This window comes from Arthrobotrys flagrans (assembly GCF_004000055.1).
Source record: "Arthrobotrys flagrans strain CBS H-5679 chromosome Unknown unitig_3, whole genome shotgun sequence".
Classification (NCBI taxonomy): Eukaryota; Fungi; Ascomycota; class Orbiliomycetes; order Orbiliales; family Orbiliaceae; genus Arthrobotrys; species Arthrobotrys flagrans.
In genome coordinates this window covers 2,585,034-2,609,695 of record NW_027137547.1, presented here as the reverse complement: position 1 = coordinate 2,609,695, position 24,662 = coordinate 2,585,034, and the positions used below count along the sequence as shown (strand labels likewise).

The window sequence follows — 24,662 nt, the reverse complement described above, 5'->3', positions numbered from 1 at the left end:
TGGGAGTTGCATAGGAGGCTTCCAGGGCTATGAAAAGAAATTAAATACCCACCACCAAACGATACCCGCCTACCCACCTCTCGAAACCCAAGAGATATTTATAGTTTTTCTGTCAATTCTCACAGATCATTCCTGATGGTTCTGCATTTCGAAATCGTGTTGTATATGTTGGAAAACGATTGTGGCAGGGTTTACCATTAGCGGCGTCTGTCGTTGGCGGACCATGCATGGGTATGGCCAGGACATGGGCAAGGCCAATGCAAGGAGTGGTTCTTATGTCTTCATGTTAAGGGTCAGTCTAGAAGTGGAGCTTGAGCTGATGGTGTTTGAGTACTCGTTGAGTGTAATGGCTATATCTCCGGGGGAGATTGTATTAACTTTTCTTCTGCTCGACTTCATAGATATGCTTCATTTAGCTAAATTTACATCTTATTTACAGAACTCAGACAATCAGACGCCTGTCATGCAATGTATTTACAAGTATCAAGTCGCTGAATAGATGAAAATTGGAAGGATACGGGAAGTTAGTTGCTCTGCTTGGCTTGTACCATCGCTTTCGCAGTGGCAACCACATCCTCAGGGCTATGTTTGTGATACACAAATAATCCCTGTAGCTCAGCGGTACTAATACCACTCTTTCCTTCCCCTTCGAATGCTCCAGACGCTCTTAGTACCTCTATAAACTCTCTGCAGAGTTCATTGACTCTTTCCTTTCTCTCGGGTTCAAGCTCCCCTTCGTCGTCGCCATAGAACCGCTGGAACATCCTCTCCACCTGCCACTCCGTCGCTAGACCAATCTCCACGGCCATATCCACTCTCCCAGGGCGAACTAAGGCCTCGTCGAGCTTTTCTTTGTAGTTTGTTGTTAGGAACAGGATCCGTTCCTCGCTGCTGGCGACTCCGTCAAGGGCGTTTAGCAGACCCGAGAATGTCACGTTAGCGCCTGAGTAGCCTTCTTCGTTCTTCTGCTTTCTGTTGTTGAAAGCGGCATCCACATCTTCCAACAGGGCAATGCTCCTAGTCGGCATGTTGCTGAGTAGATGGTTTAACCGATCATCCGTAAGACCTCGTTCTGAAAGGTTGACGAGGCATATATCATAGTTCAGGTCTCCGGCCAGAGCCTTTATGAAACTAGACTTGCCACTTCCCGGTGGCCCGTAGAGTAGATAGCCACGACGGTACGGAATGCCACGGTCCTGATACCACTTCCCGGAACCTAGGAAGTCATTGATATCCTCAACGATCTTCTCCTTGATTCCTTGATCTAGAATGACAGAACTCAACGGTCGCTTCGTCTTTGGTTGTCCGAATGCCCGCCATTCTGTCATCCAGGATGTGTATATTGTCGTTTTCCCTTCCTGGCTTTTCAGCGCCTGCTCTTGTGCGGCGGAAAGGAGTTCCGTGAAAATGTTGCGATGGGCGTAGAGAGTCGTTAGGGAGATAGTCTCCCATGGGATACCCTGAGGATCGAGATTCTTAAGTTCTCGAGTACGTTCCATCCGAATGAAGGCATTCTTATATCGGAAGATATGGTTGCCGATACCGGGGAGCAAAGCGAACGACGTGCTGATGCTTCCGTTTTCATGTTGGGATAGCGTAGTCGCGACGGAAAGATAGTGGGTTCGTGGTGTATAGCGAGTGAATAGGTATTTTATCGGAGATGTAAACGGCGATACATGTGGCGCATCTGCCTGTGCTATTCCTCCACGGTTTGCCTGTGCGAGATTCCGTTGGTGCTGATGAATCCACTGCAAGAACCAAGCATAGGACTGGTCTCGAATAGGTATCTCCAGTTTTATCAGGTAATGTCGTTTGACTGCATCAGCTAGGAACATTATAGACTTGCGAGCGACAGCCAAACTGGCTGTGAAGCCGACGACACCGACCCCCTATTCATATTTGATAATGCTATGTTAATCAATTAGCTGCGCATTTGATCTAGAACATTGGCGAACGTACGGCTGTCAGCAAAGGATTACTGGCTATGTTATCCTTCCATGATTTCGGGGGTTCCGATTTGATATCCCTGACTATCGGGACAATGTCCGACGGGGCGATGGGATCTTGGGCTTGGGCAGTCTGGGTTAATGCCGCCAACTGAGACTCAGACGTCGATTGTGGCGAAGCATTGTCAACGGCATGAACGGTATTCTTGCTGCCGATGCCGAACGGCATTCCCTAGACATGCACCCTTTCTTGCAGGGTTCGAACAGCAGTTTGACTATCGTGGGTATTGACGTCGGTGGGGAAGTCGACAGCTGTGGTTGTATCCAATTGTTTGTAACCAAAAACGAAATTTGCGACAGAAGCAAGGCTCCGGGGATGGTCCGATAATGCCAAGCCCGGAGCCCAGAGTGCTTCCCCGAACAGTCGACAGCTTCTCCGAAACACCAAAGGCAACATCACCATCTTCACAACTCTCCTTCCTCCTTCAAATCACGACAGATATAACATACTTCGCTGCTCACCGTATATTCGAGATCTTTCGAAAGTTATATCAAATATCTGACCCCTTATCCGCCTTACTGCTGAGCAAGACCACCTTGGCACCCCTGTCACACCTGGACTCCTAGTACCTGCCTGAAGCTGCGCCTTTGTAGCTGACTCAATCCGCTTGTTCTGGCAACTGGAGCCCTCTGTCCTCATTTGCCCTTTATATACCCCCGGAAATCTTCCTTCTGGATCATTAGCATCACATCTTATCGACTACAATACCTCCCCGGCTTCAAAATTTAGAACATCGTCATTATGGCTGCCGTTAAGAGAATCACCAAGGTAGGCATCGTCAGCTTGTGTGAGGCACAGGGTCCACGAAGGCTAACATAATTCGCGACCTCACAGGAGCTTGCTGAATTCTCCAACAATCCGGTACCAGGTGTCTCCGCTGGTCTCGCATCTGAGGATAACGTGTTCAAGTGGAATGTCATTCTTACCGGCCCCCAAGGATCGCCATACTCTGTACGTGTTTGCCCCGCTCTTCTCTTCACAACCCCGCTATCACCATCTTCATAGCCAACACCACATCTCAGACGAACCGAAATCCAAAAGGCCCTTTTACTGACATGCATTTCCAACTGGTATAACAGGGCGGTGTCTTTACCCTAAATCTCATTCTCCCGACCGAATACCCATTCAAACCACCAACCCTCAACTTCACCACGAAGATCTATCACCCAAATGTATCGAACGACGACAAGGGATCCATGTGCCTTGGCGTCCTTCGCTCAGACAGCTGGAAACCATCCTGCAAGATCGTTCAGGTTCTAGAAATGGCGGCCGGCCTGCTAAAGGAGCCCAATGTTGACGATGCCGTTGAAACCAGCATTGCCGATGAATACAAGAATAACCCGGAATCCTTTGAAAAGACGGCAAGGGAGTGGACCAGAAAGTACGCCAAATAAACCATTCGAACGGATGGATAGAAAACTGTTCATGCAAGTTAAATGAAGGATATATGGCGTTTTTGTCGACGTTTTCATTTTTTCGGTGGTTCGTGGAAAAGGGACATGTTGGGTTTTGTTTGTGATTATTTAACGATCTTTTTTGTGGATGATCTCGAAGCTTTTTTTTGGACCTGTTTGATGGGTGCAAAGTACATTCGGCGTTTTCATTTGCATTGAATCATATCGTTTTATTCATAGGTTCCGGAGACGCAGATAGTCTTAAAGAACGAGACTCATTTATAACGGCTTGACGGCCTATCAAAACATTTTTACTGGTGCAGTCCATATGGCTATATTGGAGGGTGTGTCTTTGTGCGGTAGAACAATTTTCAACCATCCCGCTATCATGCAGAACCTTGTCAAGGGGCGGTGCTGCGCGGGAGACAATGCAGGACCTTTGAGTAGGCTAGCCTTGATAGAGATTGGCCCATGGCCTCATGGTGAGAGTAAGCGTCTCAATGCCTCTTAATGCTAACATGTTCTTCAAGCCCATTCCAACCATGCCCCTGATGGATGTTGATGAGCGTATCCACATGAAGGCACCTCATAGGTGACTCACACCGTAGCACTCCGGATTCGATACTCTCTACGAAATGCTCACCTATATACAATCGGGTGAAATGCATAATAGGATATCTGAAGGAAATTGAATCTTGGAAGTATTAAATATTTCGATTGTCCTGAATATTTCAACCCCTTCATGATCATGCAACTATCGACCGCGTGAGAAACATATTACGCCCAACAGCCGGATATATCTTCAACAGCATGCCACCCACTTATATCGGTGTGTATATATAAATACCCATCCCGCAAAGAAAACAAAACGCTAAAAACAAAAGAGCCATACGTACGGTCTCATCTTATATACATAAAGAATATCTCAGGCTCATAAGTATTCGATAGAAAGAAAAGAATGCAATGATATATAAAAGAACGAAAAAATCGCAAACCCCCCACCGTAAATGCAAGAAGAATGCCCGAGGAGATCTTGGCTATAAAAAGCAATACAAATTATGACTATCTCCGACTGGGAGGCCCATCAACTTGATACCCCTGCGTCACCCAACCTTTTAGCTGTAAAGGTCTAGGTGAATCATCTTGATCTCGTATCCGGTCGTGATTTGTGCTCTCCGGCTGTCCTAGGTGTGTTCTTATGGTAGTAGAAGGGTTTGATAATATTGTAGGAGCCGCGGCTCCTAATGTTGTAGCATCGGATGTTGGTGCGATTGTTGTTGTAGCAGTCGGTTTGTATGTAGATTGTAAATGGGAATAAGAATATGCATGTGATTTTTCTTTCGAATAATGTTGATTGTCGTGATTATATCGATGGTTATTATTAACCGGTGTTATGTCGTCATGGTATTGGTTATTTCTATCGTCATGATGATGTTGATGGTGATTATTATCGGGGTGGAAGTTGTTTTCTTCGTTAGGAGGTCGGGATGGAGATCTTAATTGAGGAATGGAATTTGTGATTGTTTGGTAGGCGTTTGAGATTGGGGAGATGCCTTGTTGAACCATTGATGGGAAGGTGTGATGTTGGAGGAGCTCGAGTGCTCTACGCTCGATGAGGTAGTCGGTTGCTTGATAGGATAGGAGGAGGAGGAGGAGGATGGAGAGGAATGTGAATATTCTTTCGAAAGATGTTAGTAAGCATGAACATATGATTACAAAAACAGCAGTAAGAAAGAAACAGAGGAGGAAGAAGAGAAGGCCCCTACATCACAATTAACCCAGCGGCGACCCCAACTTGCGACATGACGCAATATGTATATATTTCACTATTTGTTTTCCCAGGGTTTGTATCGGAAGCACTCGCCAGCGACGAGTCTCCGGTTGTATTTCGGCCAATATCAATTCCAATCGCTAAAGTTTCGTTCGTATGATCATCCAAAAACTCAAACGGTGCTTTCGGATGTAAACAGTTTGGCTCAAATGGTGCTAAGATAGTCGGAACATATAATGTCATACTATATGTAGAAATGAAAAGCAAAGTAAAAAAGTCACTCCGCCTAGGGTAGGTTCCAGATGCTGGGGTATGCCAAGAGTAAGAGGGATCCTGATTGACATATATATATATATATATTGTGGGAAAAGGAAAGACACCCAAAAACGCTAGTGTCTAACGGAAACAGTAAAAAGGCTTTTCCGTTTCCCTTTCTTGAATATAGTAATATGTATCAAGGTTTATCCCTCGTCGACTCTCAGATACGTCAGACGGAACCGACCGTAGCAGAGAAACGAATTTGTTACTAGTTAGCCAATTATTCCCCGCGGAAGGTTATTTTCTGAGATGACCTCGTCGTAACGGTCTTTAGGCGTCAAGTGAAGGGGATCCAGTCGAGTATAATTGAAGAAAGGGACAGGAAACAGCGCCATTTTCACAACCTGCGAAAAGGCCAGAGAAAACGCTTGTGACAGGAGACAAGCCCCAAACGCACGTGGAACATACAAACCTTTGTGGTTTGATGTCGAAAATGGGAGCCAAGGGGGTTGTTGCCTGGACCGTGTTGCGCCGCCAGGATTAGAACACCAATGGCGGAAGCCTGCCATTCGAAAAATGATTGCGGATTACGCAAGTAAAAGGCAGGTAGGAATGAAGGGGATGTGACGTGGAAAAGCGCTAGATAAGAGCAGCTGAGTAGCTGTAGAGGGATAGGGATAGGAGTAATAATAAACATAAACGGTGATAAGAGTCGACTAGGGAAGTTCGAAATTGATTTAAAGAATAACACTTACAAGGAGCACCAGAGACTCAGGAGCACAACCTCAATCACGACACTGAGACGTCTGCGTCTAAATATGGCCAGGAACGGGAAAACGATCAGAGAAACGGAAGACTGTCATCCCAATTATAACAGTGTCAGTAAAAGCGTTCAGAAGAAAAAAAAATGAAAACACCCGCATGACTTTAAACTCGTTCATCAGCAGCGAAAAAGCAGCAAGTATAATGGTCGGTAAGTTAAGGGTAATGTGTCGCGGATGCAGTAAACGTAAACCAGGTACCCAGGCCGCCCCGCAATGCCTTCGAACTTCGAGACTCCTTCCGGAGGGTCCCAAAAGAAACCTAATGCAAAGCAAAGGCTTTTCGAGGAGCAAAAAAGGATATAAATAGGTAACTGGATTCCGTTTTCGACTTTCGTTCGGAAGCCAAGGCTAAGGTTCGAGCCCTTCTATTTGCCCGATCGATTTGAAGATTCTTGGTATTAATGTTTGGGCTGGGCTGGGCTGGGCAACCTTTAAATGTAACCTCAAGCGACGACACTTGACACGAAAGGATGAATAATGGGATGATATATGTATAGGGCAAACACCACACCGGAAAAAAAGCGCGAATTCGAGCACAGGGAGGATTAAAAACAAAAGAGAGAAAAGAAGAATAAGAAGTCGGGGAGGAATGAAGCTTACAAGGGCCACTAGTAGGATGGGTCGCCAATCGCCTCTTCCGTCCGGAAGGCTATTGTAGTCGACGTCCACATATTTAGAGCCATCCTTGACTACCAACACCTCCTGTTGCTGTATGCCAAACTTGACCACCGAAAAAACTGCAGCTGCCAAAACAAGACTGGAACAGAATACCTGTACCGCTCTGGTGAATCTCAACAGCACGCGGGGTGTTTTCGATACCATCATACTATGCCACGATTTCCTCCTCCTCCTTCTATTACCTAGTGGCCAAGCAAACGGTGTTGTGGAACGGACAGTACATGGAGATGGTGTCAACCTCGACTCTATAGTCTGGTTGGATTCCCTGGGGTCTGGTCCTGCAATTTCGTAGTGCCGTGATGCTGTATAACCGTGACCATGACCATCGGCCGACATTGGAATGATGTGTGTAAAGAAGGAAAGAGAGCGAGCGAGCGAGCGAGGGCCCTTCTGTATTCAACCGATTGGAAGTGGGAGCCGCTTCCGAGGGCTTGGGAAATTGCGACCAAAACGACAAAAAAATTTAAAAAGAAGAATAAGGATGTGATCTCCTGTGGAACCGGAGACGGTTAGAACCGACACTCTCACCCAAACGTCAGGAGGGCTGTCTGTTTTTTTTCCATTGAAATTCTGGACCGGAAGGTAGTTAAAGTTGCAATCGAACCGGGAGGGTGTACGTATGCGTAGCGAATTCGAAGCAAAACCAGAGCGATAGAAGGTCTCAACCCTGTTAGTCGTGATGTGTACCAATAACAACTGGCCCTGCTTTTAGTTTGATCGGTCTTCCGCGTGCACAAAAGATTGTTTCGGTGGGAAGGAAGATGGATCGAGGAATAAGAAATGTTAGTTTCTGGAAGTCGTCGTCAGCCAGCGCGGAAAGGTGCTGAACTAGAACGGATGTGTAAGGACGTCGACAAGACAAAAAACGTCAGAAATATCGAAGAAAATGATATCAGATGAAGGCCAAGAGATGGAAAAATATATTAATAGTGAAAGAGCCTCCCCTTTTTTTTGCCCACCGTGCTTTAGCGGTTCACTTTGTATACTCTTTGTGGATAATCCCACCAGGTTGGGACTTGGAGGAGCGAAGCTTTTTCTTGGCTGGCAGCGGATAGGAAACTTGGCAAATGCTTGTTTATATTTGGCGGCTTTGGCCCCCTTATCCCAAGACTTTGAGAACTGTCCCGCGCGTGCCGGGTGGAAATCTAAACGGTGTAGACACGAGACTCTTTTTCGGAGAGAGGGGCCCTGCTTTTTCTTATGTCGTCCAATCGGTTTCGGGGCAGCTGAAGCACGAGAATTTTCCTTCATGATTTCCAGGTCTCTTGGTTTCGTACGGCGTTAGCGTGAACCCATGACCCACACGAGTCTCTGAATCTGGAACGGGGTGCAAATATACGTAATAATGGGGTGTCTAGACTTACAGCTGAACAAAAACGTAGTACAGCGGCGTACATGTACCTCGCCAAAATGAGCTTGGGGTACATGAAATTCCGAATCGGAAGTCCCTTGAAAGAGATCTTTCTCATGGCGGGTCTATCAAAACACTGCATGGCTCGAGCCAGTGACGACTTTCCTCGTCCGTTTTGACATCCGAATCCGAGATAACCGTCCTTAATTTCTGGCATATTCCGGAAACGTAACACATAAATTCTCAAGAGCCCATGGTACCCCTGTAACAAAAAGGTCCCAACATTGTTATTGAAAAGCGTAGGCCTCAATGCAATGATGTTGGAAGTTGGAACGACGCATTCGTTGGTTGGATACACCTGCCTTGCACGCGGTGTACGAAGGAGTGCAGATATCCTGTGTACATGGTACCTCCAGTTTCGCGGAGGAGAAAGTGGCATGATTTGGCAGCCCTGGTCGCCTCGCATGGTTCCATTTTTGATGCAACCACGACAAGCTCGGTTAAAAAGCCCACACGCACTTTTGTGGCTGCAACACAGATTTCCTGACAAAATGTCTGCAAGGCTGATAAAGAGAGGGCCGAGGGGTCACTAGGCCAAAGCATTCGGGTGAACACTTTCTATATGACTTTCTGTTGTCTAGTACTTTGAATTTCTTAGTCAATCTTGGTGAAATACCGTTCAAGGTGAGTTTCATATAATCATTCATGTCAACAGCGCTACGCACTGATGGATGCATACATAGCATGGCAAGAGCGACATGAAGTATATTTCGAGGTGTCTAGTCTAGGGAATACTAAACAGTAGAGAACATAGAGGCGACTTGAAGAAAGCTAGTTACCGTATACCCCGAGGCCATAGTTGATGAACAACAGTTTGGCCATCATAGTTACGCGGCAATCTGTACATGTCGTCAACTAGTCCGAGGTAGTTTGAAACCTTTAATCCCAAGCGCCCGCTAAATTCCGTTTCCATTGCCTCTCAACATCAATATAAAACTTCGACCTCGTCCACCCTCCTTGAATTTGAGAGATCAAGTTTTGAAACCATTAGGTTGGTGTGGTTGTTGTAGCTTCTTATTGGTGGATGCGCAGAGAGTCCAGCCGCCACTCTCTGGATGATAGATCGAAAATCTTAATGGTATCATATTAAGTATTCCAGAGAGTTTTTCAATATCTTAGTAAGGCGTATAGATTTCTTTTCTGACACCATTCCAGCACCCATGAATCCGACCTATTAGCAATGACTAAAACAACATTAAGTAAATCGGCTTGGTACATTTTTGATCTCGGATGACGTTTAACGTTTACAAATTTCTGGGCCTTTATCCGCTCATGCACCGACATTAAAGATTAGAAGATCTTACGACCTTGGTCATGGCTATGAGACGTGACACTAAAGTGTGCTAGCTCCCGCCAACCGTCTCGCCGTTAGAATTAGTGCTTACGACGTCAGCATCTCGAATAGTAGAAAGGCTACCTCTCAAGAGAAATCTTTAACTTAAGCGCCACGCTATGAAATCGCTCTACCTTTGTCGGAAGGAATAGACGGGATTTCAGGCTTAGAAGATAGGCTAAGGCTTAGCGAGCGAGCAGTGCGCCTCTTATCTAAATGAATAAGTTCGTTTTCAGAAAGTTGGCAAATTCAAAGTTTTAATTTCATTCCTCTCGTCGGGTACTATCTCGATAAATGAGAATTCTAAACCCTCTTCATACTCACATCAATGGGAAATTTGCTATGTATTTGGTTTATATTTTCTGATTTCCCGACGTCCGCTCGGAGACGTTGGTCGGACTAGGATGCTGTGTTAAATTGCTTGGCCAATTGGGATAACCAAAAAAAATATTCTCTCAAATAAGAGATTTTACTCGAAATTCTTCAAGGTGTTATATGAATTGCAAGTTAAGCTTCAAATGCACTGTCGATAACCACTTAATACAACAGGACATTTTATATTTTTTGCCGGTTTGTTGTTCGCTCCTCCATCTTTGGACTCAGGTTCAAAAGATAGACCCGTTTAACATTTGAGGGACAGATAAAAACCTGAAAATGGATAAACTTACAGCCTACGAATTTAAATCGCGTTTTAATACTTTCTACGGAGTACACTTCATCGTGTCAAAACTTCATAGGTTTCTTATAGAATAATACTAAGCTAAACTCTCAAAAACCGATCTTATCACGCCATAAACGCATTTTTACTTCATAGTTGTGTGAAGGATCGCCTTGGCAGTTCGACATTCCCTCGTTTGGCTATTGAGTCAAACGCCAACCGTAAGCCCCGCAATAGACGTCGTCTATAAATTCGGCGGGTTGAACACAAGCATATCAGTAGGCAGCAATCATTTCAACCAGGAAACAGTTCTCGCTTGACACAGCTTTCGTAGACCTTCTTTTCTCAATCACCCACACAAGTATGCATTCTCAAGTTCTCCGTCGCTCTTTCACACAACCCCGGTTGAATCTCTCAGTACTAATCTCACGTGTCCGAAATGTGGTAGGAATCCCAACTATTTTCACAAAATACCTTCAAAAGTCTAAGGATAAACCAATATTATCGCGTCTTTATAAAATGGCAACAGCTGTGGAATTGGACCTTACGGGTCTTGACACCAGCCGCATAATGGACCGACTTGAGTTGTTTCCCTCGCATGCTGTGGGTCCAACATGCGGAATGCAGTCGCAAGGCGGCGACAAGGGAGGAAATCCAAGTGCAAAGTGGGTGCAAAAGATAAAAGCATGGGGCCAATGGGACCAACAGATCACACCGTCTACGGTACTACAGCCGGTATCATTGCCGATGCCTGTGGAGGTAGCACCGTATGAGGAGCTCGAGCCATTCTTCACACATCTCATGAAGGACCTGTCTGCGGACGAATTCACAGCACATTTTGATGAACGGAAACATATCAAGGAAGAGGCTGATAGACCGGTTGGGAAGAACTTTGAACCGGGATACGAACCATACTACAAAACCGAATTCCTTGAGTTCAAACGTGGAGTCGTTTATTCTGACCGCCGGATGGACCTCTGTAAGATGGTTGTTGGCCCGTCGATATCCCAGCTCATGGAATCACTCGAATCGAATACTTTTATCGAGCATTTCCTTCTTGGGAATAATATCATTGGTCCCGACGGCGCGCACGCAATCGCCAATTTCCTTCAAAAGCGACCGGATGCTATGAGAACTTGGTATCTAGCAGGAAATTGTATCGACACCGAGTCATTCGAGATCCTAGTTGACGCCATGTCGAAATCGAAAGTAGTCGAGAATCTTTGGTTAAAACGCAATCCACTCGGCCCCGGCTCTCATGGATCTCTTTTCAAACTCCTTTCGCAGCTACCTCGTCTCAGAACTCTGGACCTCGACCAAACCGCCCTGGGTGACGAGTGCCTTGCCAAGGTTTTTGACAAACTATCAGACCATTATAGCGACTTTCTACCAATCGCTACACCGTCACCGCTTCATTCGCTATACATGAATGGCGTTGGCATACTACCAGCAAAAGAGGGGGAAATGTCCGCCATAAACTACATTTCAAAATTCATCTCGCAACAGACATGCCAACTCACATCGCTCTACATGTCTAATAATCTTCTTGGAGATAGCGGACTGAAAGTCCTCGCCGAAGGATTAAAAAAGAATACCTCGATTGAGCGTCTATCACTCCAGTCCGTTGGTGCTAGCACTGCCGGCATCGCAGCATTATTCGATGCCCTAGCCGGACATCCATCCATTCGAATGCTCGATGTCGGCCAATCATACGCCACCATGGACCTAAAAATGCAGTTCAATTGGATTGAAGACGAGGTCGTTGAAAGCGCACTGAATCTTATTAAGTCCTCAGAGTCACTGAGATACCTTGACCTTGGATATGCAAATATGAGCCAAGCAGCGTTAAATACCGTATCGAAAGCCGTCAGCAAAAGCCGATATCTGCAATTCTACAATGCTAGAACACTAAGAAACGATGAAAGGGCACGAGAAGGGAAGGCCGTGAATTTAGAAGCCAACAAGTTGAGGGGCACAATGAAAGATAGGTTGACTGCTAATGTGAGGACAGAGTGGCCGGGAATGGATTATGAGGAGTGGGTTGGAACGGAGAAGAGGTGGTTGGTAAATGACAAAGAGGATGTCAGGGCTATCGACAGTGTCTACCGGAATCGAGATGCAGGAATGGCAAGAAGAGGACAGATGATCTTGAAGAAATGGTGGACGGAGGATAACAAGGATGTATTACAAAAAGCTAGCGGGAGAACCTGCGAGTGGAAAAATCGTCCGAAGGAGGTGGGGACTGTGGTGGAGTGAAGTGGTAATATTATAACTATCTAGATATTTGAAGAGGTAGAGGGGGATATACATGTAACGAGAGATCTCAGAGTTGACGACGCTTCTTCGGGCGAACTTGCTCTGGTACTATACCTTCTTAGTACGTCTCGCGACTAAACATACTCTACCCATTTGTGGCAACGCGAAAAATGCAACACTCACCTCTTTCTACAATCCTCTCAATCATCTCTCGGCCAATATCATTACAAGAATCGTAATGTCATTCTGTGACTCTCTTAAACCCGTTCCTGCAGGTTTTGTCCATCAGCTTTCAAGCCATATGAAGACCTAACTTAAAGTATTAAACACTGCTCTGTCCTAAGTGTTTCGATTTTCTGCTACGTACGTGAATTGACATGATATCACGTACCAACATTAAGTATTTGGTAAGTCTTCTGCCTTGTCTTCCCCTAGATTATTCCTCTTCACATAAGAAGATTTCAAGTTTCTAATGTAGATGCTATTCAAGGCCACAGACCGTTAGATTCTGGCTGGGTTTTTTTGTTGCGCTTTTTATAATTGTTGCTCCAGAAACAATATTAATAGGCACTGTAAGTGCCAAGCCCCTGTATTCTATAATTAACCGCCTCTCTTAGATTAGTTATAGGTCACATGGACCCCGACTCCGGATGTGTATTGAAGACTGGCGGCGAAATAAGAGGACAAGTCTGATTAAGAAGGAGCCCGAGGAAGAGGAAGAAAAGCTAAATTCCTTCAGTTTAAGTGCCCCGCAATCTATTTATTCATGTTTCGGTACCGGAACAAACAACAGCCAACATAAACAGGGCTTGAGCATTCACCATGTTTGCCAACGACTACTTCGTGATGCAATCCAGAAGTTCCTGTATGCTACGTACCTGTAACACTGCTCCCAGACCCCGTATATTCACCACCAGACGATGTCAGCGACCCAGTTAAGAGTTTTTCGGAGGGTTGTATAGGCGCTGGTTTTGTGCCATTCGGCTTAAAAGTACATAGACTTGAAGATCGACACGAAATATATTAATGAAATATGAATGCAATTCCATGCTTTATAGGAAACTCTATCGGATATCAGCAAGTATGAAACATTTCCCTCCTACGTATTTACAGACGAGAGCAATATATCGGCGCCGGGATTAGAGAAATTGGTAGAGCATGTCGAGGGGATTGCACGGCAAGCAGCGGAAACATTTTCACTACACCATCGTTACCAAAATCCTCGCTTTTGAAAACACAAACACCCCTAGATCTATGAATATGTACCACTTTCACGCTCCACAACTTCGCCTCGAGCAGTCGCAATTAACTATTTATCCCATGTATGTGCTTTGTGGTTCTCATTTCAAGTACTCTTATAGATATACAAAAACCATTCAGCATCGCCTTTTCCAACCCCCGGAAGAACTAAAAAGGTTGACTTTTGTTATCGTTTCAACCCATTTCAGCCCGAATGGGTCTGTTTGACAACTGGAACAGATTTAACGAAAATAAGTCATACAACCTGTCTCCTTTTGATGAAACATCATCGGGATGTATGATTCCTTTCTGTTTTGTCCAAGTGAAGTTTCCCGCAGGCTATTACTTCGAAGCTCAGGTTCAGGGCATCGAGGTATCCCTAGCGACACTGAAAAATATTACGCAAGTACATTCTTCAGTTGATCCGGAGGACTGGGTTAGAGAGGTTAAACCAATCATGCCTTTGCCCTTTATTATTGCCGTTGGACATGAATGGTTTTTGCACTGGATTTATAGATGACGAAATGACACGTAATATTCCTACTAGGGTTGGATGTTATAGATATAATGTGTCATAGGATGTAATTGGACCGAGCACTCGATTTGGCGCGTATATAGGCTAGTAAATGCTATCGAGAAATTAAAGCAGTGGTTAGAAACCGAGTATGGCTGCTGGGAAAAAGAGTGGTACGGTGAAGGTTTTCCTCATGATTATTGAGTACTACGATCTCCTCGGTCTATGTAATTACCTTAGGTCTGGTCTCAGTGTCATCTTACGAGACCACTTAAACCCACGGGGCTGAAAGTTTTCGGCAAGCACCAGGTGCGTGTATAAATTTATGGAATGAATCCTTGCGTCATAGTTGAGCGCATTTCCCGCGCCCCGCACTAGAATTCAGGCACTGTTTGCCAGAACTACTGAGCTTATAGCTAAAGGATCTGAAGGAATGGGAAACCACACAGAAGTTTGAAGCTTCCCCCAATATTGCTAGTATATTAGTAGTAGGTGTTACCATCGACGTCAATGCTTTATCTCGTAGATAAAGTTAAATATATATCGCTAAAAGGTACATGATCCAGGTGGAAAGGGAAAAGCAGATATCGACCGGATCATGAAAGTACACTCTTATACCCCGATCGCAGATCTTTTAGTCGACCTAACAGACACGAAAAAGCAGCAACACCTCTTCCTTGTGTCATCAGCAAATCTGAGAGTGGCCTCGCCCGTATGGAGGAAAATATTGGACCCGGATTCTAGATTTGCGCCGTTGAAAACTGGATCAGTTAATGCGAAGGAATATAAGCAAATTAATATCGAAGGAGTTGACGTTAAATCTCTCCATATAATACTGAGTATCCTTCACTATTGCACTGAGAATATACCGAAGGAGTGGATGTCAAGTCCCAATTTCTCGACTCTTCAGCCCCCGATTTTGTGTTTTTCAATCCTTCGAGATGTCGCTTTGCTTGTTGACCAGTATGACTGCGTGGGAATAACCTCACATTTTGCGAGCAAATGGATTGGCTCCGGGGTGGGGCGTAGGAGTTGGCCGTCAGACCCGGACTATGTTGAAGTTGGATTTGAAGATTGGATTTTCATAGCGTCAGTCTTCAACCGCCTTGGGTCTGCAGCTAGGGTGTGTAATGGTATCGTTAAATTCGTTTCCAAAGAATTGATCAAAGAGGTGTGTGTGAATAGAAGGGAGTCTAGAGACCTACAGGAAGCGAAGTACTACAGGTGGAAAGAAAAGCGACCTGGGCCAAGGGACGACCCAAATCCAACGCTCGTTGAGAAAGATACTAGTCCTGGGAACACGGAACCGATTGAGACCCGAAACTGCGAAGGGAAACTGTTCGAGCTCATGGAAGTCAGCTTAGAGATGGTACCTGAAAAGATTCTAGGTATTTTAAAATTTTCATAATTATAACAGTTTCCGATTTCTGCGTTCTGCGTTTCAACTGATTTGACTCGGTTGGCAAATCCACACCCTTTTGATATGATTCGGATTTAGCAGCATACGGTCTCGAGGTTACGTAGTCGCCGGCATAGCAGTATAAAGATATACTAACCATTTGCATGTGAGAATTCTCAAAAGGCTTTATTCTTGACACGCGATTCTCATCAGGCTGCCGGATGCTCGTGCCACTCTATAAGTTCGTACAGGATTTCCTGAATTCCGAGCCTACTTGCCAGGACACCTGGCTCTGCAAAAACAAAGAGTGTTCTGCCATTGCCCTCGGAACACTAGTTCAGTCGCTGAAAGAACAAGGACTTCAGCATATCTTGACACAGAATTTAATAGAAGACCAACTTCTACCACTAGGCCGATATTCTTTGCAAGATCTTGCTCTCAAGATCAAAGGGTTGCAAATGACAACATTCCAAATACACAATGCTCACATGAAGATGGCGTCGGATGACTTCGATAATTCGGTAAAGAGTGCAGTTGTAGTCAAAACGACAATAAAGCCAACTGGCATCCAACGATCAACGCTAGCATATCGCGACGGGCCTATATTCCTGCGAAACGACCCGGATATCTATAGTGCTCAGAGTAAGTCAATTCGCTGTTTCTTTGCCTTTTATTTCAGCACTCGGTGCGGGAAGTGTTTATCATAATCTCTCCTTACTATCCATCGATACTAATTCGTGCGCGACTCCTATAATTTCATGTTTAGGTACCGCGATCTGCCCTCTAGCTCTCAGATTGGCGAAGATTAAAACTGACGCAAAAAGTTTACTTGACTCGGTGGAAGGCTATCAGGAGTCCTAAATAATAGGACTGCTTTCACCTAACTTCGAAATTCATGTAATAGACATTTCAGGGTTATTGGAAATTTTGGGATCATTGGCGCCTCTCTTCTCGATCATGTCTAAGTGGATAAGCCGCTGGGGCCATTGAGATCTTGGTCAAGTGAGAGCAGCCAGAGCATTTTTTTGTCGAATGGGTAATTGGGATTAATCCGGCCAAAATATCCTTGGAACTCCATATCGATATATCTTAACGTTTAATATATATTCAAGTCTAATATACATCATTCAAAGTTATATACTTTCCCAACCAAATAGGCGATGCGCAAGGAACTGATCTCCTGGAAAGGCACCTGCCTCAGAGCGACTGGCGTGTCATGGCCTCCGGTTGCGCACAGGGAGCTCCACCGAACTAAGCCTTTGGATCTAATTGACTGCACTGAATACGTATAGATCGTACGTTGGTAATGTACGCTTGGGTATCACTCGGTTCATATTGGATAACCGACAACGCCCTCCAAGACGGCAGTTGCTGCTTTTTGTTGCGAGGCAAGATGACGGGCCAGAGGACATGTCTCATAACGGCCTAGAGTTGTATTGAATACGATTATAAATATATATTAGCCGAAATACCACCGAAAATTTGTGATGCTAAAGAGCTTATGGCGAAATTGAAACCCACCTTTGGTGTGATTTATAGTACTCTCGTATTGGTTTCGCAAAAATAATTCATCTGGAAGGTCCTTTACCAAGTTCTTGATTCGGCCTGGGGTAGCAGCTGTACTCTGATTATGTGTAGGATATTTATCCTGATAATCAACACGAGATGTGGAGTTTCGCTCAAGTATTAATGTTGTTATTCTTAGCTTTTCTATCGCTGTAACAGCCGCTTGGAGTGAGAGGTTATTAGGAATCTTGAATTGTTTAGCCATGAGAGTGTCCTGGAGGACTCCGTTCCTTATAGACACAAGGAGCGATCCGAGTGCGAGTGCAAAGCAATCTGAGTTCATGCAGTACGCTGCAATATCGTTATTCGGATGGTGGTGCGAAAGTTTCATCATGCTCTGTGTGAAACTCCAAAGAGGATGTAAAGCTTTTGATAACAGGTTTTCTCGCTCTTTCCTTATGAATGCTATGAAGTATGACGCATTGGTACACCACTGTTAGCTCTTAGGCGTCTTGTCAGAGTATATTTAATTCCACATGCAGCTATAGCATCCTACTAGGCTCTGGCGGGTAATAGGAGAGGAGATGCTAAGAAAGTTGGGGCTGTAAAATGGATCGAGCAGCAGCTACTTTACCCAATATTATTTCTGGAGCAAGGTCAAGATTTATCTGCCTGCATACCAGTGATATCTTTCCCGGTCGGCTATATTGTATGTTCACGTCTTCCTTTGAGCCACTGGGGGTTGATACAACTAAATCGCAGATAAGCTGCTTTGAGACATCGAGGATGATCTTCTTGCATATGGGCGTCTCCCTGAAGACAGTTGCAATGAATAACCAATCCTCATATCCAATCTCCAGGTGCTGAGTACTGTGGGTTGTCAAACCTTCAACCCAGAATTGTGGCCATGGTGAAAGAGCATTTGCGAAGTCATACTGATCGCACAGAACCGCTATATCACGCAGGCTCTGGAATGATATAGAGCGAGGCGTCGATCCGACTCGGTGGTGAAGGATTTGTAATATATTTGTTAAAGAAAAGACATCGATTCCTTCAACTGCTGTTTTGCGATATTCCGTTCTGCCGACCGTTACCCTTTCCAATGGGGCGAATCCGTTATTAGGATCCAGTGCCTTTCTCCATATGGGTGATACATCTCTAAGGATTTCCGACAATACAAGAAATAGATGGCCATCAGGATCGTCTGTAAGTTCGACAACTAAATTAGATATCGGAGAAAATGAATGTGTAGGCATAATCAGCGTCCGGCTGTTCTGAACTGCGTCCCGTCAGCTGCTATATCAAATCGTTACTAGGTATACGACATTATCAGTGCCAATTTGGGTGTTAACGTGTTATAGTTGGATATTTCTCACAATTTGGGAAGTAATTACGAGACTAGGAATTAGCTTGGGTTGGGAAGCAGTGCAGTCTCGACGACTCGAGTCCCGACGGCTTGTGTTGGGAAGTTGTGGATATAAATGTCGACAAGCCTCTTGTTTTACAATGCCTAAGTTCAGGCACTCTTTGGATATGGATTCATACACCAAACTCCAGGCACCCTTTGAGTACACACTTAATTTCTACCACCATCGACAGCATTTTCTTGATGATTTCAATTGTAGAGTCGAAATGAAGACAAATTTATAACGGAGAGATGGGAATATATTCGATAGGGACTTCGCCTAAACCTGAGGCCCTAACTTAATAGTGTGTAATTTTTAAAACAAGATATATATCTCTATTATACTAGGGTTCCTTATCCATGTATACACTTAATGTACAATATTTACAAAGCGACGCGGGACTATTTCTTTGATTTTTCCCAATCTTCCATAGTCAACTCCGGCGGTAGGTCGTAATCCCTCAATAGTTCGTCGTCGCTGTCGCTGTCACTACTATCATTTTCACTCTCCTCGACACTCTCGTCAATACCGGAAGCCACCAAGTTCTCCTTCTCGGCCGCTCGCTTCGCCAACATTTCCAACAACTCTTTCTCTCGCGACCCGTCACCATGTACGTATGATCGTTTACCTAAGATCTTTGTCTGCATCATTGCCTCCCACTCATGTTTTCCATACTGCATAAGATCCCATAAACCTTTGGCCCAATAAATGACATGGTTCCAAGTCGTATCAAAGTATGCATCTTTCCTCATCCACATCTTGTCGCTATTTGACATTGGAAGCTTCTCTAGAATTTTTCTCGTAGTGAAGTAGTCTCTCTTCTCCCTCAGTGCTTGGTGAACGATAGTCCTTATAGTTATAATGTCGGGTACAACCACACCTTCCAATCGTCTCTTCTTTTCTTCCACATTGGGGTTATTGGAATCCCACTGCGGACCTCTGTCTTCCATAATCCCGGGCCCAACTCGACTCCCGCTTTGATCTTGCTCGTCGTCGATTCGTCTGTCTCCGCTGCGATGTGACTTGATTGATTCATCCAACATTTTCAACAACTGCTTGTTCGGCAGGCAATATAATTTGAACATTCTCATACCCTGTACCGATCCTTCCCTACGGCACACCCCGGTGAGTAAGGTATTGAATACCCTGACACCCATCTTCGACGCAGCTCTAGGGTCAGCAAAGTCGATACCCAAAGCCTTCAGCGCCTCTGATGCCTTCTCTTTATTATTGCCTCTCACTGCAGCTACCAAAGTTGCAAACCACGCAGCAGGGCCGATAGGATCAGAAATTTTATGCTGTACTGGTAGAACTACGCCGTTTCTGAATGGTTTCTCGGTCGTTGCAGTGGCAAGGATCTTCTTCTTATACTCATTGGCCCTTGAAACGGCTCTCTCCATTAATGCGTACCCTTCATCGTGACTTTGTTTGAAAGTATTTCTTGCCACGATGCCAAGATCCACGTGATCAGGTTCGATGCCGCTTCTCTTCATGAAGTCCAAGATGGCTTGCGCTTCTCTTTGTTGTCCGAGAGCCAAGTGCATATTCAAGACCGAGGTGATCGTCCGGTGAGCCAACGGTGGTGCAAGAAGACCCAAGCAGAACTTCGCAAACCCAAAATCTTTTGTGTCACCAGCATGCTGAAACATCAAGTTCAACAAACTGCCATTGTTGCGGATATGTTCTTCTTGAACCGTGGTTTTGAGGATATAACGTAGTAAATTGAACTTCCTACGGTTTCGGCAGTGGCTGATCGTTGCAATGGTGACATACAGCGGATGTGCGAATGTCCCATACGGTGCGAACTCCACGGGCGGCAGTTCGGTATCACTATCGACCTGTACCTCGAGAATTGGAGATGAGCCGTAAACGGCATTTTCAATGTCCGCCCATGCTTTAATCGTACGTGAAAGGTCACGGCGAATGCAAGCTCCCATAAGGATCTGGTAGTAGACGTCTAAGCTCCATTTGCCATCTATCGGGATTTTGAGTATGTCCTCCGCATAAGAGGCGAATATGTTGACTTCAGGATGGTCGAGAAGAGCGCGAGCAAAAGTTACATCGAAGGGACCTGTATTTTCAGCAACTTTGGTAAGGAGCCGTATCATACGGCCGGGGGTCTCCGGTGGCCAAGCATCTAATGCGGCATTATGGAGGCAGGTAGATGTCGCTTGGGAGATGAGATAGGATGGGAGGACAAGCTTCTTTGTCGTTGAAATTTCCGGAGGGACTGCGAGGGAAGTTTGCGTCAGGTCAGGATTGAGCTTGGTGTCTTTTGATGGTCCACTCGGGCTAGCTCCTTCCCATGATATCTCGTCCTGCTGTTGGAGTAGTAACCATGTGGCACTGACTCCGAGGCCTCTTTCAGCAGCAATGGAATTGACCAGCTCGATCCATAAACTCCAGTCCACCCTCTCCTCAATTCGGTTTGGTTGTGGTATATTCAGACCTAGTTCTCGCCCATACGCAGCCTCTATTTCGGCCGTCATCAGCCGTATGATTTCGGCCTGCTTCGAATGGAGTCTTGGATGCTTCTCGGAGTACACAATAGGGGGAACATGGTTTTCCACATGAAGATAAGCAAGAAGTTGTGCAACTGTGGAAAATATTTCTTGAGCTGTCATTTGCATCTCATCTCCCTCCGCGGGTTGGTTGAGAATACCTCCGAGAGGATATCCAAGGAGTGGAGATTGGGGTGAAGGCCCTTCTAAAAGATCGAGAATGGGAGGCGTATCAATCATAGTAAGTGCATTGAAAACAGTATTATCCGCTTTAGCCTTTTCCGCTCTCCAACCGCTCAGCAGCATAGATGTAAGGCTGCTCAGAAGCACACCCACACCACGTCTTCTTCTGGCGATATCTGCTAATTCCTCTTTCGTGTACATTACCATACCGTCTTGTAGAGTATTGTCTATACCGGGCTTTTTCGGATTATCTTGGTCGCCAACAGCGTTGACAAGTCGCCAGACATTGAGATTCAAATTGGCGATTCCAGGCATTGTATCGACGATCCTTTTGGCTATCCAAATCACTTCCCTTTGTCTTCTCTTCAGCAAAAGCGAGTTGAGTACGTCAACACCGTCTTCGCGAGCGATTTCAAGAGTATATAGAAGCTTGTTGAAGGATGTTTGCGTCCATCGAGTCTCCCACTCCACCTCTAGCTCCTGCATCACAGGTTCCAAGTGATCTTCTTGGTGATGACTAGAGGAATATGACCCTGGCTCAAATGATCCGAAGACTGATGGGTATGTTGAATCGACAAGATTGGTAGCTAGTGAGGGGGTCGGAGTGGATTTGACAGGAGGGCTTGGATGCGTGTTTTCACCCTGCAGATGAGGCGGGAGGAATTTGTCGAGGTATAAGGCATAGTAGTCTTCCTTTTCCGCCTGCGAGCTGAACGGTGGAGCGAAAACGACGAATTCGTCAAGAGGCGTCATTCGGAATGACACAGAGCCGCCTTTTGTCTGAAATCCGTCCGGTGCCCCATCAGATAACGGTTGACTATTGGATTGCTGCGATTCATCCTGTTCGTCTGTGGGTTCACCACTTTTCGTTGTTGAAGCATTCGGTGACTGACGTGGCGGGAATGCGGCTTTCACACCTGGAAGATCAAAGAGTTGCTGCGGGGCTGAAGGATTTCCAACGGGATATTTTTCCTCTAGCAACCAGAAGAAATCCTCGTTGTCTTCGGATCGATTATAACGGCCAGGCCGTGCGTTCCAAAACCTTTCTAAGTTGTTTCTAATATGTTCAATTTCCTCCTCCATCTTCTCCCGCTCAGCATAGTACTTGTCGTTTTCATCTGCTAATTGGTGAAATATAGCATCCTGTTGCTTCTTTCTTTTGATGATATTGGTCCTCTGAGCTCTCGCTTTGACCATGCTTTCGAGCATGGCGAAGCCATCTGTTGGTTGCTCTTCGGCCTTTTGAGCAGCCTTTTGGTTTGAAGAACGGATAGATCTCCATCCTCCCTTTCCTGAGTATCGTCGTGCAAAAGTTTGAGGGAGCCTTTTCAGGCCAGGCTCCCGCGTTTGTTGGATACAATAATCCCGTTTCCGCCGTCCAGAGCCCGAACTGACAGTTCCAAGACACGGCGAACTCTTTGATGCTGACCATAATTGCCGTTCTACCGTTCTTGATGATAATGATTGTGTCCTTAATGCATTATTTCTGAGCAACCCCCGGAGGAATACCCTTGTCCTGGGCGGAAGCAGGAACGGCAACAGGAGGAGGCACGCTGTGGGATCGGGACGGAGAGATTCGATGGACATTCGGAGACCATTGGGACGGATGTAACGGGAAATTAGGGGTCCTGGAGTAGGGTCGATCTCCGTTCTATTGGCTGCCCCAGAGGCTACTTACTCGACCGGATTCCGTCGATGTCGTTTTGGTCGAGTCGTGGGATAATGTTCACTGGTTAATTTATATCGAAGGTGAAGAGGCGAATGGCTAAAAAATTTAGCTTGGAACGAGCGGTCTGCACGCTTTCGGTTAGCGCGAAAAGAAGGTGGGATGATAAGATAAGATCCAACCCACAACACGAAAGGGTATAAATATTAAAAATCCGTGAAGTCCAATGAATACAAAATTACTGCTATATGTGCAATTAAATACATTCATCTACATGTAGGTATATATATAAAAAAAAACTCATTCCAAGATTAACCGCTAAGATAACCAAAAAATTAACCGTGAATTCGAAGTAATTCTAGGGAGGAACCAAGATATTGTGCTTATGGCCTATCGTTGTACGACTGGATGCCACCAATTTGACTGCTACCCACGTCCATACCGCCCATCTGATGAAGTTGGTAGTCTTTTTCGTAAGTTGGAGGGACACCTTGTTCAGTTGCTGAATAAGAATTATTACGCTTCCTCCGTAGAAACCAGATGAAAACCCCTAAAATAGCACCGAGAACAGCCAACCCACCAATTACCCCTCCTGCTATCGCGCCGATATTTGAATTGCTGCCTCCTCCATTATTTGAACCCTGAGCTGATACGGAAGTTTGGCTTGGAATCGTAGCTATCGCGGAGAATATCGTTGTAAGAGAACCGGAAACTGTCGAAACCACATTTTTCGTTTCTGTGACTGGTGTTGGAATACTTGGTACAGATACTGGAGTACTCGGTCCTTTGGTTCCAACAATGGGGAAAGCGAGAAAGCGTGATAAAGTCAGCCTCGGGGTTAGGCTAAAAAAAGGGATACCACAATGGCCGCGCCGGCGCCGAGCAGGCTGTTCCTCATTCCGACTATCGAATAAAGCACGGGAGCGGAGGAAACAGTGACCGTCGCCGTTACGGTGGTCAAAGCGACAGTGGTGGTAGCAAAAACAGTGACTGGCGCACCTGCGATATTTGTTGGTGCGGGTGCACCAGCCGTTATCCCCTTGTCAATGCAGTACTGCGAAAGGATTGAAGTAGCGGTGAGCCTGTCGACACTATTGCTACAGGCGGATTGGGCTAAAAGGCCGGCAGTAGATATGGCGTCTTGCAAGGTATCAGCGCGACAGATACAGTCGTTGGTTTCGCATCCGATTTGCTTTTGCACGGGGCCATTGTTGATACCATAGTCGTATATGAAAACGGCTTTCAGGCATCTTTTTAGATCGCTAAAGATCTCTATGGTTGAGAAGTTGATTGTGTTTTGGTTATTTTGGGCAGCGACCAAGGAGGTAGCAAGGGCAAGAGCCGATAAAACTGCTGAAGGTCGCATCCTGAAGGATTTCGCGCGGCACTGGTTAGGCTCTATAGCAAGAAGAGATCTTCGTTCGCTTCGGTTTAATCTCCTAGCGAAAAACAGAAACGTTGATATTGTGGGTCCACCCGGTGAATTCGTCAGTTTAGAAGATAGCCTAGAGGAGATCGACAAGAAAAACTTCTAGGAGGATTATTCAAGTGTCCAGAGGGTTTTAAGAAACTGCAGCGTCCAAAGTCCGGAGAAAGGGGCCTGTTAATTCTCACGAACGCAGAATCACTGTTCTGCATGGCAAGAGAACTTCCTTGGC

The 24,662-nt window shown here is 45.5% G+C and overlaps 8 protein-coding genes across 9 annotated transcripts; 3 read left to right on the top strand and 5 right to left on the bottom strand.

Annotated features, from left to right (window-relative positions):
- Window positions 1-524: 524 nt before the first annotated feature.
- Window positions 525-2,175, bottom strand: DFL_002135 (uncharacterized protein; the record flags this gene model as incomplete). 2 transcript variants are annotated; one of them, XM_067630877.1, is made up of 2 exons in its annotated part: window positions 525-1,889; window positions 1,960-2,175. In XM_067630877.1, the coding sequence occupies 2 exons, from the start codon at window positions 2,173-2,175 to the stop codon at window positions 525-527; spliced, it is 1,581 nt and encodes a 526-aa protein (XP_067493476.1). The 2 variants fall into 2 exon arrangements, with proteins under 2 accessions (XP_067493476.1, XP_067493477.1); XM_067630878.1 differs by lacking the exon at window positions 525-1,889 and adding an exon at window positions 1,894-1,908.
- Window positions 2,176-2,748: 573 nt separating this feature from the next.
- DFL_002134 (uncharacterized protein) lies at window positions 2,749-3,401 on the top strand (the record flags this gene model as incomplete). Its single annotated transcript, XM_067630876.1, has 3 exons — window positions 2,749-2,775; window positions 2,842-2,958; window positions 3,087-3,401. 3 exons carry the CDS (start codon window positions 2,749-2,751, stop codon window positions 3,399-3,401), a joined length of 459 nt encoding a protein of 152 aa, XP_067493475.1.
- Window positions 3,402-4,463: 1,062 nt separating this feature from the next.
- On the bottom strand, window positions 4,464-7,076 carry DFL_002133 (uncharacterized protein; the record flags this gene model as incomplete). The annotated part of the gene is made up of 4 exons (XM_067630875.1): window positions 4,464-5,079; window positions 5,168-5,416; window positions 6,186-6,286; window positions 6,855-7,076. 4 exons carry the CDS (start codon window positions 7,074-7,076, stop codon window positions 4,464-4,466), a joined length of 1,188 nt encoding a protein of 395 aa, XP_067493474.1.
- Window positions 7,077-10,330: 3,254 nt separating this feature from the next.
- Window positions 10,331-12,590, top strand: DFL_002132 (uncharacterized protein; the record flags this gene model as incomplete). Its single annotated transcript, XM_067630874.1, has 3 exons — window positions 10,331-10,384; window positions 10,617-10,695; window positions 10,783-12,590. 3 exons carry the CDS (start codon window positions 10,331-10,333, stop codon window positions 12,588-12,590), a joined length of 1,941 nt encoding a protein of 646 aa, XP_067493473.1.
- Window positions 12,591-14,494: 1,904 nt separating this feature from the next.
- Window positions 14,495-16,603, top strand: DFL_002131 (uncharacterized protein; the record flags this gene model as incomplete). The annotated part of the gene is made up of 7 exons (XM_067630873.1): window positions 14,495-14,570; window positions 14,636-14,652; window positions 14,822-14,831; window positions 14,910-14,947; window positions 15,005-15,731; window positions 15,926-16,384; window positions 16,509-16,603. 7 exons carry the CDS (start codon window positions 14,495-14,497, stop codon window positions 16,601-16,603), a joined length of 1,422 nt encoding a protein of 473 aa, XP_067493472.1.
- Window positions 16,604-17,072: 469 nt separating this feature from the next.
- DFL_002130 (uncharacterized protein) lies at window positions 17,073-18,443 on the bottom strand (the record flags this gene model as incomplete). The annotated part of the gene is made up of 4 exons (XM_067630872.1): window positions 17,073-17,167; window positions 17,264-17,713; window positions 17,883-18,343; window positions 18,427-18,443. 4 exons carry the CDS (start codon window positions 18,441-18,443, stop codon window positions 17,073-17,075), a joined length of 1,023 nt encoding a protein of 340 aa, XP_067493471.1.
- A 612-nt stretch (window positions 18,444-19,055) lies between these two features.
- On the bottom strand, window positions 19,056-22,547 carry DFL_002129 (uncharacterized protein; the record flags this gene model as incomplete). Its single annotated transcript, XM_067630870.1, has 1 exon — window positions 19,056-22,547. The coding sequence occupies one exon, from the start codon at window positions 22,545-22,547 to the stop codon at window positions 19,056-19,058; it is 3,492 nt and encodes a 1,163-aa protein (XP_067493470.1).
- An 840-nt stretch (window positions 22,548-23,387) lies between these two features.
- On the bottom strand, window positions 23,388-24,370 carry DFL_002128 (uncharacterized protein; the record flags this gene model as incomplete). Its single annotated transcript, XM_067630869.1, has 2 exons — window positions 23,388-23,788; window positions 24,004-24,370. The coding sequence occupies 2 exons, from the start codon at window positions 24,368-24,370 to the stop codon at window positions 23,388-23,390; spliced, it is 768 nt and encodes a 255-aa protein (XP_067493469.1).
- Between the last annotated feature and the right edge of the window lie 292 nt (window positions 24,371-24,662).